This window comes from Mustela erminea, chromosome 18 (genome assembly GCF_009829155.1).
Source record: "Mustela erminea isolate mMusErm1 chromosome 18, mMusErm1.Pri, whole genome shotgun sequence".
NCBI lineage: Eukaryota > Metazoa > Chordata > Mammalia > Carnivora > Mustelidae > Mustela > Mustela erminea.
This window is the reverse complement of record NC_045631.1, coordinates 48,524,728-48,543,071: the sequence shown is the minus strand read 5'-3', so window position 1 is coordinate 48,543,071 and position 18,344 is coordinate 48,524,728. Positions and strand designations below refer to the sequence as shown.

Below are 18,344 nucleotides of genomic sequence, written 5' to 3'. Positions count from 1 at the left end.
CTCAGTCAGTTGAGTTTCCGGCTCCTGATTTTGGCTCAGGGTTGTGAGACCTGCCAGGCTCTGCTCAGTGGCAAGTCTGCTTGAGATTCTTTCTTTTCCTCTCCCACTCCCCACACCACATGCTTGGGCATGTGTGGACAATCTCTCTCAAAAAAATAAATCTTTTTAAAAATTAAATAAAATAATAAACACAAAGACAAGGAGCCACATGGAAATAGAACAAAGCTGCACCAACACTCTGCACAATTTGTAAAAATATGCAAATATATAAAAACTAGAAGAAAAAACATAAAAACAGCTGACATAAAAATATGGACAGAATTTTTATAAACTGTCTAGAATGTAATGCTGACTTAACAGTAAATTTAAAAGCAGATTCATAGAACAGTTTTCTAAAGTCCTTATTTAAATGCAAATGTAGTCATGAACTCACTTGTTTTAACTGACTCCGTCTTTTTGACAAAAGCATAATATTTTCATTAAGTAAATCCCATTCTTTAGCCTCATAGCACATCTTCACTACTGCAACTAAGATGCGGGATGTAGACACCATATCAGAAGCCTGTAAGAATGAAAATATATTGAAATTAATGGAGCACTATTAAGTGAAATTAATGATAACTGAGGTTTTTTACTCTCATCTACTCACAGTGCGGGTCTGTTTCTCCAAAGAGAGAAGCGTTTCAATGACTTCTTGAAGTCTTCCTTCCTAAAACAAAAAATAAAAATGAACAATGAAAACACTACCTCCAACACCAAAACAAATAAACCAGTCTAAAATGAGATGTTTCTGACACAGAAAAGAAACAAAAATTCCATTTTAGTACATGTGCTGCCAAAGCAAGCACCAAAAGTTTCATTTTAGAGGAAAACGGCCACCCCTACTACTACTATTGGTTGTTTTTTCTCCTCTTGGTAGTGCTTGCTTTTCCTGTGGACTACCTACCTAAGTCAGTGGTTCTCAAAGTAGGACCTATAAGCTGTTTTTAGCATTTCAAAATGCCCAAGAGAAACTGAATAAAAGAACAATGATTTAACACCTGAAAAAAAGTCAAGTCTTTGTTTTGGATTCTAATCACCAGATTATCTGGTTCTGAACTGAGAATCTAAGTGACATTCACACATACCTTCGAAGAATAAAAATGGAAAAAATGAATGATTTATGAAATCACCATAACAAATACTTTAAAACATGAAGTCTTGGGGCATCTGGGTGGCTCAGTCATTAAGTGACTGTCTTCAGCTCAGGTCATGATTCCAGGGCCCTGGGATAGAGCCCTGCATTGGGCTTCCTGCTCAGCGGGAAGCCTGCTTTCCCTCTCCCAATCTCCCTGCTTGTGTTCCTGCTCTGGCTGTCTCTTTCTGTCAAATAAGTAAACAAAATCTTAAAAAAACCAAACAAACCATGAAGTTTTGAGGAAAAACAGAAAGGATATCTAGTGGTGAAAAGACAAGAAACCCTGGCTTAATTTTTTAATGATTTTTTTTTTTTTTTTTTAAGTAAGCTCTATGCCCAGAGTGGGGCTTGAACTCATGACCCCGAGATCAAGAGTTGCATGTTCTGCCAACTGAGTCAGCCAGGAGCCCCTAATTCTTCAATGACTTTAAAGTGAGTTATAATTGTGCTTAAAAGAAATGAAGACGGGGCACCTGAGTGACTCTGTGGGTTAAGCCTCTGCCTTTGGCTTAAGTCACGGTCTCAGGGTCCTGGTATCAAGTCCCACATCAGGCTCTCTGCTAGCAGGGAGCCTGCTTCCCCCTCTGCCTCTGCCTGCTTCTTTATCTACCTGTGATCTCTCATTCTGTCAAATAGATAAATAAAATCTTAAAAAAAAAAAAAAAAAGGAGAAACGAAGTCCACCTGAGACTATCCACATAGGGTAGGCCAAAGGTCATGCTTTTAACCATGAATACCCCTTTCCGTCAACTGACAATAACCTCTATCTCTCACATGCAAAGGTATTTTTTTCTGAGGCACATGTCAGGAAACGGGAAAAACAAAATTTAAATGACATAAACCAAATGATAATATATCAGGACTAAAATAAGCTATCCTATTAAGAACCACATATTCTGAGTGGCTCAGCTGAGTGTCTGCCTGTGGCTCCGGTCACAGTCTAAGGGTTCTGGGATCGTTCTCTTGCTCTTGGTCCTCTCAAACAAATAAAATCTGAGAAAGAAAGAAAGGAAAAAAAAAACCTAAAACACACCACATTGTGATAAAAACAAAACCAGCTCCCAACAAAAAAAACAGCAAGTACTTAAGTTACTAATGTTAATAATAGTGAATGAATTAGAAGTGATGAGGGTTTTATTTTGAAATTGGTTTTCTAACTATAAATGAAATTTATTATATTTTTATTTACTTTTTTAAAATGATTTTTTTTTTCAAGGTGCACCTGGGTGGCTCAGTGGGTTAAAGTCTCTGCCTTTGGCTCAGGTCATGATCTCAGGGTCCTGGGATCAAGCCCCGCATCCTGCGCTCTGCTCAGCGGGGAGCCTGCTTCCCCCTTCTCTCTCTCTCTGCCTGCCTCTCTGCCTACTTGTGACCTCTGTCTGTCAGATAAATAAATAAAATCTTTTTTTTTAATATTTTTAAAAAAGATTTTATTTATTTATTTGAGAGAGAGAGAGAGAGGGCATGAGAGGGGAAAAGGTCAGACAGAGAAGCAGACTCACCATGGAGCTGGAAGCCCAATGTGGGACTCGATCCCGGGACTCCAGGATCATGACCTGAGCCGAAGGCAGTTGCTTAACCAACTGAGCCACTCAGGCACCCCTAAAAGATTTCATTAAGTAATCTTTATATCCAATGTGGGGATCAAACTCACAACCCCATGATTAAGAGCCATATGTACCACCGAGCCAGCCACATGCTCTGAAACTTATTTTAATGACATGTATAGATGGTACATGAGTATTACTTTAAAAAAAAAAAAAAAAGATTTTGTTTATCTATTTATTTGACAGACAGAGATCACAAGTAGGCAGAGAGGCAGAGAGAGAGAAGGAAGCAGGCTCCCTGCTGAGCAGAGAGCCGGATGTGGGGCTCATGACCCTGGGATCATGACCTGAGCTGAAGGCAGAGGCTTTAACCCACTGAGCCACCCAGGTGCCCCTGAGTATTACTCTTTTATTGATGAGAGAAACAAATAGTTTTTGAATTAAGGACACAAATAGTGTTTGGACTTTTCAAAATACTCTTTCCATATTTTCCATTTCCAAAACTCCATGAATTGTCTATGGAGCACAGAGTATGTACTGTGCAGCCATTATTTGAACTTTAACTCTGAAATCTGTATGACTACTGTAATTAAATCTGAAACATGTATGATTACAAGCACTGTAACAAGGCAAAGTGGGAACATCAGTTCTGCGTACTCTCTAGATTCATGTGTATGATAAATGCTGACTAAATGTCCATCAGAGGAAAAAAACAAAGAACAAATCCACAAATTCTTCAAAGTTAAAGACTAATAAATCATAAAAGATCAAAGAATCGGGGTGTCTGGGTGGCTGAGTCATTAAGCATCTGCCTTTGGCTCGGGTCATGATCCCAGGGTCCTGGGATGGAGCCCCACATTGGGCTCCCTGCTCAGCAGGAAGCCTGCTTCTCCCTCTCCCACCCCCCTTGCTTGTGTTCCCTCTCTTGCTGTGTCTGTGTCAAACAAATAAATCTTTAGAAAAAAAAAAATCAAAGAATCTTAGAACTACAAAGACTGCTTCAGATTATTTAATCGGATCATCTCATTTTAGAGTATAAAGACTAAGGACTAAACAGCTCAGCCACAAAACTTATCAGCAGAACCAAAACCCAGGGATCTTGCCTCCTGGTCCAGTGTTCCCTCCACAACTCCAAACCGTAACTAGTTTAAATCACACCTTTGCTTCCATCAAAGTAATTTCTATTCCGGGAAATGGTTACTATCTGGCAACAAATGGAGTGCAAAAATAGTTAAAATGCAAAATACTGTTAATGGTTACCTGTCACTTTTGCAATTACTATTAGTCATGTGACTATAATCGACAAAGTATAGTTTATGGTATTTTAATTCAGAAGTATTTTTTCTGAAGATTTTATTTGAGAGAGAAAGTGAGAGAGATTAGAGTGCGAGAAAGAAAGAGAAACAGACTTACTGCTGAGTGGAGGGCCCAATGCAGGCTCAATCCCAGAACCCCAGCATCATGACCTGAGGCAAAGGCAAACACTTAACTGACTGAGCCACTCAGGCACACCCAGAGTTTGGGTTTTAAAGAAGGGCCCTCTGCTTGTGAAGGAATCACATACCAGTCTAGATCCCTGGGCTATTAGGTACCAACAAAACATCAGCCATCACCTTCTCGGGAAAGCATTCTTAAATAACTCCCCATAGTCAGTATTTAGCACTTCTTCTTTTACTCACAAGTCCACTGACTTTCTGCTTTGTAATGACTCCAAACTCTGCTCTATTTTAACACTGTCTTCCTTATCTCATTAGGATGTAAATTCTGTTAAGCGCAGGGACTACACTATACTATTCCCACTGCAGCTCAGTGCTCCGTCCCTGCCAAAGCACATCATGTTGCTTCTGGAGACATTATGGGACATCCCTTTATCCCTTGCACCAGCTATTAATACGCATGTCGCGCCTCCTAAGTGGCCTATAATTTCCTCCAGGTCTGGACCATATTTGATCATTTCCCATGCACCAACTTGTACAAAGTATGCACTGAAGATGACCAGAACTATAGATGACCTTAATGGCTTAGAATTCCTGATTTTACTGTCACACTAAGTAGGATGTGACAAGTTACATGGCTGGCAACTCAGTGCTATTTGAGGGACACTACCATCAACTTCATTAAATACAACTCCCTATTTTCTCATCATTCCACTTTTTTCTCTCATTTTTCCATGTTCAATGCTATGGCTAACCACCTTCCTTTCTTTCATACTTCTTTATTTTTTTTTTTTTTTTAAAGATTTTATTTATTTTATTTGACAGACAGAGATCACAAGTAGGCAGAGAGGCAGGCAGAGAGAGAGAGAGAGAGAGAGAGAGGGAAGCAGGCTTCCTGCGGAGCAGGGAGCCCGATGCGGGGCTCGATCCCAGGACCCTGACATCATGCCCGAGCCGAAGGCAGCAGCCCAAACCACTGAGCCACCCAGGCGCCCCATCTTTCATACTTCTTTAAATTCCACCTCCTTGATCTTGCTTTTCAACTCAGAGGAGTGAGATGGTCAGAGCTATCAAAACCAACTCGTTAGGGGTGCCTGGGTGGCTCAGTGGGTTAAAGCCTCTGCCTTTGGCTTGGGTCGTGATCCCAGGGTCCTGGGATCCGGCTCTCTGCTTAGCAGGGGAGCCTGCTTCGCCCTCTCTCTCTGCCTGCCTCTCTGTGTACTTGTGATCTCTGTCAAATAAATAAAATCTTAAAAAAACAAAAAACAAAAAACAACTCATTGGAGCGGTGTCTCATTTTGTCTCATTGTGCCTCATTTTCCCCATTAAAATCATCTTTGTAAATGAGGTAAATGACTAAAGAGTTTGTTTAACATCAATACATGTTGGGTATCTGTGAGTCCTGTACGTTTGTGTCCTTTAACTCTTAAATGGATCCAATCTTTTAATGATCCAATTTTTTTGATCATTAAATCAATGGATTTTAAAAAAAAATCAATGGATTTAATCAATTGAATTTAATGATCCAATCTTTTAATCTTTTGTTAAACAACAAAAATAAGTAAGAAAAAGGCCAAGACCTGAAATTTAATGCCAATCCAATGGTTTCACATGACCTATTTATTTATTTTTTCTTTCTTTCTTTTTCAGGCTCCCCACTAAGCAGAGAGCTTGACCCAGGACCCTGAGATCATGACCTGAGCCGAAGGCAGAGGGCTAACCCACTGAGCCACCCAGGTGCCCCAAATGACCTATTTCATAAAGGGATCTTTTTGTCCAAGCTGTTAACTGTTTTACACTTCACCTCCTCTTTATTTTTTACGTTAACCTTGAGAAGAGGCTGTAGCTAACCAAATGAAAGACATGAAGAAGGAGAACCAAAGGATATATTCAATTCAAGAATGTAAATAATCCCCAAATATCCACATACCAAAAAACCATAATCAAGAAGGTGGTCGTGATCCTCCTGTGTATTAAGAACTGCTAAGTACTACACAGTTACAGTTCAGAAAAGGCCTTCTTTAAATTAATACAAGGGTGAAGCACTAACCGTTACCAGGATGAAGCACGAACCACGAACTAGTTACCATGAACTAGTATCACTCTTATTATATTACCAAACTCAAATACCAATCACAGAGGCGTCAGAATGTAATGGTTAAAAACACAGGCTCTGTAGCCAGACTGCTTGGGTCTAAATGCTGTATCTACCACTGTGTTACCTTGGGCAAGACAATTACCCTTTCTGACTCTTAATTTTCTTTTCAGTGAATTGAGCGTAATAATAATTCCTGCCCCACAGAGTTGCTGTAAGGATTAAAGCAATACCTAGGAAGATATGCCTGGAATATATTATCATCATCACAACAGCTAACATTACATAGAAAGTACACGGCAGGGGTGCCTGGGTGACTCAGTCAAGCGTCTGCCTTCAGTTCAGGTTATGATCCCAGGGTCCTCAGATCGAGCCCTGCATCCAGGTGGCTGCTCAGTGGGGAGTCTGCTTCCCTCTCTCCCTCTGCCCCTTGCCCTGCTTGTGTGCATTCTCTCTCCCAAATAAACAAGTATTTTTAAAAAATATATGTACACTGGGGCGCCTGGGTGGCTCAGTGGGTTAAAAAGAAAATAAAAAAATAAATAAAATAAAAAATGTCTTAAGGAAATTAAGTACAAAGGTAAGTCTCGTAAAGAGGTTGTAGGATGTAGCATAAAAAACACTACCTGCTGCCAAGAGACCTGAGCCTGATCTGGCCTGGCTGCAGACCTTGGATAAACCACTTAAGCTGCAAGAACCTTAGTTTTCAAACAAGTAAAGTAAAAACAGTAAAATTTTCTTTAGTTTTATTGATAGGCTCAAAGTACAAAACTGAAGAACATATGCTGAAGTGTTCTACATGGGCCCCTGGGTGGCTCAGTTGGTTAGGCATCTGCCTTCAGCTCAGGTCAAGATCCCAGGGTCCTGGGATTGAGTCCCGCCTCGCGCTCTCTGCTCAGGGGGAGCCTGCTTCTCCCGCTCCCGCTGCCGCTGCCTGCCACTCTCCCTGCTTGTGCACCTGCACTCACAAACGCGCCCTCACTCTTTGTCAAATAAATAAATAAAACCTCTTAAAAAAATAAAAGACAAAACAAAGAAACAAATCTTAAAAAAATATATTAACTAGATGGTAAGATAACCATCTAATCCAAAACCTGAAAATTGTAGTTTGCATTAAAAAATAAAAACACTTATACCCTGCCATCCAAGCCCTCCACCTGCCTCCTTCACAAAAATAATCCATAACTGTGCCTTGTTTTGGCTTTAAATGGCTTTAAAAAAATCCAATGGCTTTAATTTTACCTAGTTTTGGTTTTTTATTTTTAAGATTTTATTTATTTATTTGACAGACAGAGATCACAAGTAGGCACAGAGGCAGGCAGAGAGAGAGGGAGAAGCAGGCTCCCCGCTGAGCAGAGAGTCCGATGCAGGGCTTGATCCCAGGACCCTGAGATCATGACCTGAGCTGAAGGCAGAGGCTTAACCCACTGAACCACCGAGGTGCCCCTTATCTAGTTTAAGAGGCCCCAACACTCCCTGTTCTAAACGTTTCTGTTACCAATCTTACACCTAAGAAGTCATCTGAGTTTCTAAGTCTTTTCAATCATCCTGAACTAACCACAATGTCTTACATAAATGCCATACATACAATTACTACAACTGTAACAGTGAATTTTTTTTTCCTTACAGGCCTATAAGCTATCTGAGGGCAAGAGCTTTGTCTAATGATAATCTTCACAGTCCCCACCCACCATATCTAGCACTGACTACAGACAGTAGGCTATTAGAAGAAATCAGTCAAGGCAAGATTTTTTTCTCCCAGGTCTGTTTTAGAAATAGTTGTCCTTCTTTAAAGCAAATGGTTTCTTCCTTTGGACACTAGCAATCTATGACTTCCAAAGTGGTGGTTCAGGGGGTGACTTTGGCCTGTATGTATGTTTTGTTTAATCTATGTGGTATTGGCTCAAATGTGTTTAAAAACAGATTTGTGTCCAGTTTCTAAATATTGAGGCAATTCATATAAAAAACTCCATATTCCTCATTTCTTCCTCAAATTAGAAGAGTTGACAGGCTTGGCCTTCATCCCCAATAGGCAAAGATTAACGGAGGTGAAGATTAATGCCCCCTTTCCCTAGACAGGTGCTCAGAAATTCAGGTTTTCAGTACACTTGGCTCACTAGGCAGGAAAGCATGGTGGGAGCTCAAGCTCCAAAATCAGTCTGCTTGGTTTGCATCCTGGCCCCACCACTTTACTAGCTGTAAGACCTCGGAGCACGTGACTCAACTTCTCTTAAACTGTTTTCACGTCAGTAAAATAAGAAGAACAGTACCTATCACGTGGGGCTAAGGCGAGGACAGAACGAACTAATGCATGTAAGCACTCAGAAGAGTGGCACTGTAGAAAGAACTCACTAAATGCCAGCGATTGTTATCTGTCTGGCACTACAGGTGTTTCCCAACCCTTATATACATGATGTTTCTTCACACTAGCTGCCAGTAAGTACAGAGATGAATTTATGGCACCCCTCCAACAAGTGTACTGAAGTTAAGAAATTCAGATGTATCATCTTTCCCTATCCCTGTCTTTTGTAAAGCTCTATTAAATCCTTTATCAGAGGGGCGCCTGGGTGGCTCAGTGGGTTAAAGCCTCTGCCTTTGGCTCGGGTCATGATACCAGAGTCCTGGGATGGAGCCCCGCATCAGGCTCTCTGCTCAGCGGGAGCCTGCTTCCTCCTCTCTCTCTGCCTGCCTCTCTGCCTACTTGTGATCTCTGTCTGTCATATAAATAAATAAAAATCTTTAAAAAAAAATCCTTTATCAGAAAAAAGGGAAGTACTGAAAAGGTTTCTAGGAAACATTACTGTGAAATACTTGATGCTCCTCCTGTCCCTGAATTTAGTATACTTAAGTACATTTATGCAGTAAGTATCTTAAGGGACAAAAACAACTCTATTAGTACATGCATCCCAGGTGAATAGCAGTAAATATTTGTGGCTGGATTGATCAAGAAATTTAATGAGGTCTGAGCGTAAGGATTCTTGGCAACAGCCCATGATGGGAGTGGATTTAATAACCATCCAAACCGTAGTCAGACAAACCTAGTTTTGAACCCCCTGTGATATTACTAACCATAACATTCCACAAGAAACTCCCCACCTTGGTTTCTCTCTATGTAAAATGATACATAAAGTTCCCTGGCACATGGTGGGGGGAATAAATGTTAGGATCAAGTTAAATTTCTGTTCCAGGGGAGATAAGCAGTTGGGCTAAACCACGGTTCACGACCTCCCCTAATGAGGTTATTCTGCACCTCTGTGACTGTCTTTATTTCTGCAGTTCCCGTTCCTGGGACGATTCCTCCCTATCCCAATCTTCTTTAAGGCCCAATAAAACATCAACTTCTCTGTAAAACCTTGCCTTATCCCACCAGTAAGAAAGAACAGCTTCCTTCTCTGTGTTCTAATGGCACGCTTATACCTGTGTGACACTCATCACCCTGCCTGACTTGTCTAATTCGTGATGTATACGAACTTCTTAATGGCAGGACTCCTGAGCTAATCACCCTCGTCCTATCATTTTACTACCCCTTCTCCTGGCCAAAAGCCAGGAACATCCCATGATCCATAAAGAACTTAACACAAATTTGATTCAGCAAGAGCATTAGAACTCAACTCTCTCATCTAGCCTGAACGCTAAAGCGGCCTGAAAGCCTGGGAAACTACTAAAATAAACGTTACACAGTACCAAGAAAAAGCAAAAAGTACTATGGGGCCCCAACTCCTCCGGGAAGTGGCCATCTCTCCTGGGGAGGGTTTGGGAAGCTGTATGCACTAGCATACTCCCGCTGCGGAGCGGACCTGGGATCTGCTACTCAAGCAGGCCCAACTCGGGCTCGGCAGGCAGTGGGGGATGCGCCCTCCAACCAGCAGGCCCCCTGAGGCCTAAGCAAGCTCCGCGCCGTGACTCAGCCCTTGGCGCCCGCCAACAGCCAGCCGGCCTCCCCTCACCTTGGCCAGCTTCTCGCACTCCGGCAGTCGCTGATCCACCGTGGCGCTGTAGTCCACCTCCATCTTGACGATGCGCCCATCAGCCCGCTCCGAGCCGCCGTCCGCCATGGTCCCTGCCTGAACGTCCCTAGATGTCCCCCTGCTTCGGCCACCACTCGTCATCCACACCGGAAGCCGCCTGCGCACCCGCTCAGGCAGCGCGTCGGGAGCCCGCGCGAAGGACCCCACGAGGCCCCCTGCGCTGGCCGCCAGTCGGGCACTGCCGCGGGCAGCCCTGGGAGGCGGGGTTAGGGGGCGGGGTTGGGGCGGGGGCTCACCCTCGCCGCTGCTGCTCACGTCCGGTTTTGTCTCGGTGAGTTTTTGTCCCAGATTTGCGGTGAGGAAAACTAGTGTCACAGAATAGATCGCCCCGTACAGTCTTACATTCCTGCTTTGAAATATTATTTCTCAGAACTGTAGTCAAGTTGCTTAACTTTTGTTGGATCTCACTGTTCTCATCTCTGCATGGGCAGGCTGAAATAAACCCTAAAGAGAGAAGTTCTAAAGTTTCATCTGGTTGAAAGTCTTGGTGGTTTAATGTGTGGCACCTCTCAGACCTCAGAGAGAAGGTATGACAGCGGTTCGGTGATAAAACAAGTATTTTTTGTTTGTTTGTTTGTTTTCATTTTTACCATAATCCGCTATGTGAATAAGAAGAATCTTTAGAAAGACATGTTATTGGCTTTCTCTGTAGGACTCTGGTGAGCATCAAGCGAGTTCATGTATATGCGAGGTTATTTCAATTTTTAAGGACCGTACAAGTTTTCATTATCGTTAGCACCATCTGGGTCCGTATTAAAAAGTTTAGGGTGAAGGGGCACCTCGGTGGCACAGTGGGTTAAAGCCTCTGCCTCTGGCTCAGGGCATGATCTGAGGGTCCCCAGGTCGAGCCCCACATCGGGCTCTCTGCTCAGCAGGGAGCCTGCTTTCCCCTCTCTCTCTCTCTCTGCCTGCCTCTCTGCCTACTTGTGATCTCTGTCAAATAAATAAATAAATAAAATCTTAAAAAAAAAAAAAGTTGAGGATGTTTGAAAGTGAGGTCAAGGGACGCCTGGGTGGCTCAGTTGGTTAAGCAGCTGCCTTCGGCTCGGGTCATGATCCCAGCGTCCTGGAATCGAGCCCCGCATCGGGCTCCTTGCTCAGCAGGGAGCCTGCTTCTCCCTCTGCCTCTGCCTGCCATTCTGTCTGCCTGTGCTCGCTCTCTCCCCCTCTCTCTCTGATAAATAAATAAAATCTTAAAAAAAAAAAAAAAAAGAAAGTGAGGTCAAACTGTCAGCAGTAGCCTCCCATGCAAATGGGAAATCTTGGAACGGTCTACCTGTTAGTGAATTTAATCAGCACCAGCATCCCTTTCCAAATGCTGAATAGACCTTGTTTTGTGGTGGTGGTGGTTTGTTTTTACTGTCCTGTAATCAAAGTCATGGATGCTATAACCCATCTGCACACATAATTAAAAACAAGAACAAAACATCCTAGCTGTGATGTTGTGATGTGAAGGAGAAGCACTGCAAAACAGCAGAAGAATATGCATGTGAAAATACAAAGGTAAGAAGTGCCTGGCTGGCACAGTCCAAGGAGCATGCAACTCTTGATCTCAGGGTAGTGAGTTCCAGTCCCACCTTGAGTGTAGAGATTACTTAAGTAAATAAATAAATAAAACTTCAAAATATAAAGGCTAAATTTGTCTACCGTAGGAGATAACAAAAAGTAGTCATTTGCTTATACATGTATATAACAACAAAGCAAAATCTGCAATAGGTATGTTTTCATTGGTTCCCCATGCATCATAAGGGCTCACTGTGGGTGGCATGATTTTTCCAAACTGGTGTACAACTTCTTAGTAAAGTTCTGTCTATATGAAAGTACAGTCTTCCATTGTTTCTCACATAGGAGAATTCTTAGAAATTTTTGGTGCTGGGGTGCCTTGGGGGTGCAGTTGTTTGAGTGTCCCACTTTTTATTTATTTATTTGTTTGACAGATAGAGATCACAGGTAGGCAGAGAGAGAGAGAGAGAGAGGAGGAAGTAGGCTCCCTGCCGAGCAGAGAGCCCGATGTGGGGCTCGATCCCAGGACCCTAGGACCATGACCTGAGCCAAAGGCAGAGGCTTTAACCCACTGAGCCACCCAGGCGCCCCTGAGCGTCCCACTTTTGATTTATGTTCCAGTCATGATCTTGGGGTCGTGAGATCCAGCACCAGGTTGGGCTCCATACTAAGTGGGAAGTCTTCTTGAGATTCTCTCCCTCTGCCCCTCCTACCCGCCTCTCACACACGTGTGCTTTCTCTCTCAGATAAATGAATCTTAAAAAAAAAATTTAGTGTATATTAAAACATCAGAAAAGAGCTTAGCATATGTGAAATGGAGTTAGACAGGCGCCTGGGTGGCTCAGTGGGTTAAAGCCTCTGCCTTCAGCTCCGGTCATGATCCCAGAGTCCTGGAATCGAGCCCTGCATCAAGCTCTCTGCTCATTGGGGAGCCTGCTTCCTCCTCTCTCTCTCTGCCTGCCTCTCTGCCTACTTGTGATCTCTGTCTGACAAATAAATAAATAAAATCTTTAAAAAAAAAAAAAAAAGAAGAAGAAGAAGGAATCTGAAAGGTAGAAACGAAACCTTTATAAAAATGTAAAGATAGATTGGGGCATCTGGCTGGCTCAGTCCCCAGTCTGCAGTCCTCAGTCGAGGTCCAGAGTTCAAGCCCCATGTTGGGCTGAGAGATATAAAAAATAAAAAAGACTGGGGTCACGAGTTCAAGCCTCACTTGGACAGTAGAGATGACTTAAAAATGAGTAACAATGAAATGAAAGAAGAAAAGATGGACATGCTTTTTAAACTGAACGAATTTTTTTCTTCCTCATTCTTGAAGCCTCCTCCTCCCCTTCCCCTTCATTTGTCTTTCTGTAGAATCCTTTGTTCCAGGAATTCCTTACCAGTATTGACATCCTGCTGACCTCAATGTATACTTAGTAACAGACTCATGGCCAGTGCCAGCGCTGGTCATGAGACCACCTTGAAGACGTGACCTACCCAGCTGGCAGCATGGACCAGATTCCTATCAAAACCGCCCCGATCCTGTATTTTCCTATAAAACCCCTCAGCCTTTATACCCCAGGCAGGCTTGCAGTCTTTGGAGCCATTAGTCGGCTGCAGCCTCCATTGCCAGGCAAAGTAATAAACTCTCTTCCTTCTGTAAGCCCAAACTCTGTCTTCGAGTTACTGCTCCAGAGCACAGAGGTCTGTTCTCCACAACAGAGAGAAATACTGATTGAAAAAAAGATGGTAATGTATATCATGATGCTAATTATTTGAACTCGTGGGTCTCTATATTAACGACTATGTTTGTTTTCATATTTGGCGTTCAACTTATTGACCATGCACACATTGGACCCAAAGTTCCCACCTTTGTGAACATTCGAATGGGGGTTCGGGAAGCGGCAGAAAATAAACTTGTAAATAGGGAGCTGGGGTGATGGTGAGTGGGATGTGATCAGGGAAGGCCGACTAGTGAGCCAAGACCTGCAGTAAATAAGAGGATTTTTTTTTTTTCCCTATGTAATCTCTACCCCCAGCCTGGGGCTCGAACTCCCAACCCTGAGACCAAGCATGACATGCTTCACAGTCTGAGCAAGACTCCAGGAACTGAGTCTTGCAGATAGGGGAAGAAGATTGCTGGTGGAGGCGAGAGCACGAACCCTAAGGTGAGAGCAATCAGATCACCCCAGCTTGTCTGAAGACCAGAATGAGTGAGGGCAAGAGTTGCAGGAGATGAAGTTTTGACCGTTATAAAGGCTTGGTTTTTAATCTGAATAAAATAGGAAGCCAGCAGGGGTTTTAGGCAAAGGAGCAGCATGAGCTGACTTACACAGTGGATCATTCTGGCTGCTGTGTGGTGACTAGGTTGAACAGAAGCTGGGAAGTTATTGCAATAATTTAGGAGGAAAATGATGGGGGCTTGGACGAAGGTACGAGAAAGGGCTAGATCCTGGAGATAACCTGAAGATAGAGCCAAGATCAGATTTGCTATTGACCGTGGGGGTAGAGAGAGGTCAAATATGTCCACAAGATTTTTGGCCGAGTGTCTGGAAAGATGGGGTTGCCATTGACCAAGAAGGAGAAGTTTAGGGATAAGCAAATCGGACAGAACAGGACAGAAGCCCAGTTTTGGCTATGTTAAGTTCGAGGGCCCTACTGGGTGTCCAGTGACAATACTGAAAAGGCAAATGCATATACAGGCGTCAAATTAAGAGGAGTCCTTTGGGCTAGAGGTTTGAATTTAGGAGTCCTTAACATATTGATTGCATCGAAAGCCAAGAGGCTTACATTACAGAAATGTTCCTGAAATGTGTGTGAAACACTTGTTTTTATAAATGGCTTCTTTTAAAGGCCGTGAGAGGGGCCCTGGCTGGCTGTGGGAGGGGAATTCCACTCTTGATCTTGGAGTCATGAGTTTGAGCCCCACGGTCAGCGTGCAGATTACTTAAATAAATAAAAACTTAAAAAGAAAATAAATGCAGGGCGCCTGGGTGGCTCAGTAGGTTAAGCCTCTGCCTTCGGCTCAGGTCATGATCTCAGGGTCCTGGAATCGAGCCCCGCATCGGGCTCTCTGCTCAGCAGGGAGCCTGCTTCCTCCTCTCTCTCTCGGCCTGCCTCTCTGCCTGCTTGTGATCTCTCTTCCTGTTAAATAAATAAGTAAAATCTTTAAAAAAAAAAAAAAAAAGAAAGAAAGAAAAAAAAGAAAATAAAGGCAATGGGAGAACTTGGTATTTTCAAGTCTGTTGTAAATCATTTACAAAGAAAATTATATGTATTTTATCTTTTGAGTAGATCATGGACTTGTGTTAGAATTATTTCAGATCAGGTACCATTATATCAAGTGAATAAAAAGAATCATGGCGTTCATCTTCTCTTGCTGCTGTCAAAAATAATCATGTACTTAGTGGCTCAAAACTGCAGAGGTTGATTCTCTCCCAATCTGGAGCCCAGAAGTCTGACGTTGGTATCACTGGGCGGAAATCAAGGTATGGCAGGGAGTCTCTAGGGGACAATCCCTTCCTTATCTCTTCCAGCTTCCAGTGCTTGTGAGTGTTCCTTGGCTCATAGCTTCATCAAGCCAATCTCTGCCCTCACGGTCACATTGCTTTCTCCTCTTCTGTGTGTATCAGTCTTCCTTTGCCTTTCTCTTATGTACACTAATGATTGTATTTTGGGCCCATCCAGATAATCCAGATTAATTTTCTCTTTTCAAAGTCTTCAATTTTTTTTTTAAGATTTTATTTATTTATTTGACAGAGATCACAAGTAGGCAGAGAGGCAGGCAGAGAGGCAGGCAGAGAGAGAGGAGAAAGCAGGCTCCCTGCTGAGCAGAGAGCCCGAAGCGGGGCTCGATCCCAGGACCCTGGGATCATGACCTGAGCCGAAGGCAGAGGCTTTAGCTCACTGAGCCACCCAGGCACCCCTCAAAGTCTTTAATTTTTTAAAAAAGATTTTATTTATTCATTTGAGAGAGAGAGGCAGAGAGAGCACAGGCAGGGGAAGAGGCCAAGGGAGAGGCAGGAGCAGACTCCCCGCTGAGCTGGGTGCCGGACATGGGGCTCAATCCCAGGACCTGGAGACCATGACCGAAGCTGAAGGCAAACGCTTAACCATCTGAGCCACCCAGGTGCCCCTCAAAGTCTTTAACTTCATCATATCTCCAAACACCCTCTTTGTTTGTTTGTTTGTTTTTCTTTCTTTTTATTCTTAAGTAATCTCTACAGTCAATGTGAGGCTCGAACTCACAACCCAAACAAGATCAAGAGTCACGTGCCCTACTGGCCGAGCCAGTTAGGCAACCCCCCCAAATATCCATTTTCTAATAAGATAACATTTTCAGTTTCTGGGGTTTAGGACCTGATACCTCTGGGGGCCATTAGTTAGCCCAATTACAATCACCTAAGCAATTGTTAAACAGGGTTTTTGATATAAATGACTACATATTCTTTGTGTGTGTGTGTGTGTGTGTGTGTGTGGACCTTAATGATTTTATAGAAAATTAAAGACACACAAATCAGTTCTTCCCTTATTAGTACATACTTTTTTTTTTTTTTAAAGATTTTATTTATTTATTCGAGAAAGCGAGAAAGAGCAGTGGGGAGGAGCAGAAGGAGAGGGAAAGAGGGAGAAGCAGATTCCCTGCTGAGCAGGGAGCCCAACCTGGGAGTCAATCCCAAGACCCAGAGATGAAAACCTGAGGGGAAGGCAGCCGCTTAATCAACGAAGCCACCCAGGTGCCCCACTACATAAGCTTACTAGCAAACATAACTCCCTTTTTTCTCTCTGGTAATACTTAAAATAGTCCACAAAAAGTCAAATATCATGCTATCTCTACGGTACAGCATAGCTAAGAAATACTATTTCCCGGGGAACCCAGTGGGCTCAGTCAGGAGGGTATGAGACTCTTGATCTTGGGGTTGTTGCCTTGAGCCCCACATTGGGGGTAGAGATAACTTAAAAATAAAATGTTTAAAAACCCCCCACTATTTCCAGATCTGTGTTATCATTTGTTGATAATAGGTCAAATATGCTTTGGCATTAAGTAGCTATAATCAGTTATCATTGCACAGGTGCCTCCTTTTATTTATTTATTTGTAAATACTTATGTATTTATTTGTCAGAGAGAGAGAGCATGCACAAACAGAGGCAGCAGCTGGGCGGAAGGAGCAGCAGAATCCCTGCTGAGCAGAAAACCCTGCATAGGTCCATCCCAGGACCCTGGGATCATGACCCTGGCTGAAGGCATATGATTAATTAACTGAGCCACCCAGGTGTCCCCCCCCTTTTTTTTTAGGTGCCTCCTTTTAAAGGACACTCAGGATCAAGGACAGTGTCTTCTTTCATCACTAAAACTTGTTTCCAGTGAGTATAGGTTACGTATGGTCTCCTAATTTATCTCAGAATATTCTAGTGTTTTGCCAATTTCTATAAAAACAGAAAATACAATAAAACTTTGATAAATTTATTACTAGCTTATTTGTTTAAAAAAAAAAAGGACAAAGCTAGACCTTTGGTCACAGAACTTCCAAGTTTTTTTATCTGTGTGAAGCAATTTATACCACATCATTGTCAATTAATTTTTATTTTATGAGCTTACAAGCAATTATATATCAAAGGCATTCTTTGTATTTAATAGTCTTGATAAATGGGTCTACACATAAGAATTGCCTTGGGACTTTCTGTTTGTTGTTGCATTAAGAATGAATATGTCATTTGCTTAGTACCTAACAAGGTCAGACACCCAGGGGTTTAAAACACACACAACACACACACACACACACACACACACACACACACAGACTTTGCTGGAATTAAATAATATTTAATAAAAGTTAATTGCAAAGGATCACATTTGGTTTTCAAAAAATATCCCTTAAAAAGGGAGCATTGACATGGTCACCAGAAGAAACCTGCAAAAGCTTCCAGTGTCCAAAGCCGGAACAATTTGAGCAACAAAACTAACAGAGTATTGACTTGTTATTCAAAGTGTAATAAATATGCATGAGTCCAACAGATATAAATAAATAACTGAATGAATAAATAAATGAGGGAGAAGAGGACAATCTCACAGAATAACGTATGAGAATATGTAGATACTCTCTCCTCAGGAGGCAGGCTGAATTCCCTTCCCTGGATTGTGGGCTGGACAGAATGACCCACTTCCGAAGAAAAGAGAATAGAAAAGTAAAAAAACTTCCTTTGTGAAAAAGTTGGCAGACATGACCTTCACCGAGTGATCAAGGTTACAGTCAAGCCTTCAACAGGGGCTACTTTGGTCATGGAAGGCAGATCATGGGAATGAGAAGGCACATCTTTATATCACTGTGATGTAATAGTTTTATCCTTCTCTCCTTAGACCTAATTTTGACGAGTTGGAAGTCAGTGTCTCCAAAAGTTTCTTCTTGGAGTAACTAAACATTTAGATAAGTAATGAATGTTACAGTAATACAGTGGTTCTCCACTGTAGGAGTTCATCCCTCCCTATGCACCCCCGGATTTGGCAGTGTATGTGTCTGTGTTGGGGGGGGTGCTGATATTTAGTGGGTAGAGATCAGGAATGCTGCTAAACATAGT

At 42.6% G+C, this 18,344-nt stretch overlaps 1 protein-coding gene and 1 long non-coding RNA gene across 2 annotated transcripts in view; one reads left to right on the top strand and one right to left on the bottom strand.

The window, feature by feature from the left end:
• Positions 1–10,405, bottom strand: part of PSMD12 (proteasome 26S subunit, non-ATPase 12) — a 29,266-nt gene extending 18,861 nt beyond the window's left edge. The window contains exons 1-3 of the mRNA XM_032320017.1: positions 10,203–10,405; positions 650–709; positions 434–562 (exon numbers count right to left, since the gene is read on the bottom strand). Of these exons, the coding sequence (XP_032175908.1) occupies positions 434–562; positions 650–709; positions 10,203–10,364 (351 nt within the window). The 5' untranslated portion in view covers positions 10,365–10,405. The remainder of the gene's footprint in view (positions 1–433; positions 563–649; positions 710–10,202) is intronic.
• Positions 10,406–10,468: 63 nt separating this feature from the next.
• LOC116577168 lies at positions 10,469–17,235 on the top strand. The gene is made up of 4 exons (XR_004280429.1): positions 10,469–10,554; positions 10,715–10,810; positions 13,808–13,936; positions 16,892–17,235. It is a non-coding gene; the product is annotated as an uncharacterized LOC116577168 (long non-coding RNA).
• Positions 17,236–18,344: the final 1,109 nt, after the last annotated feature.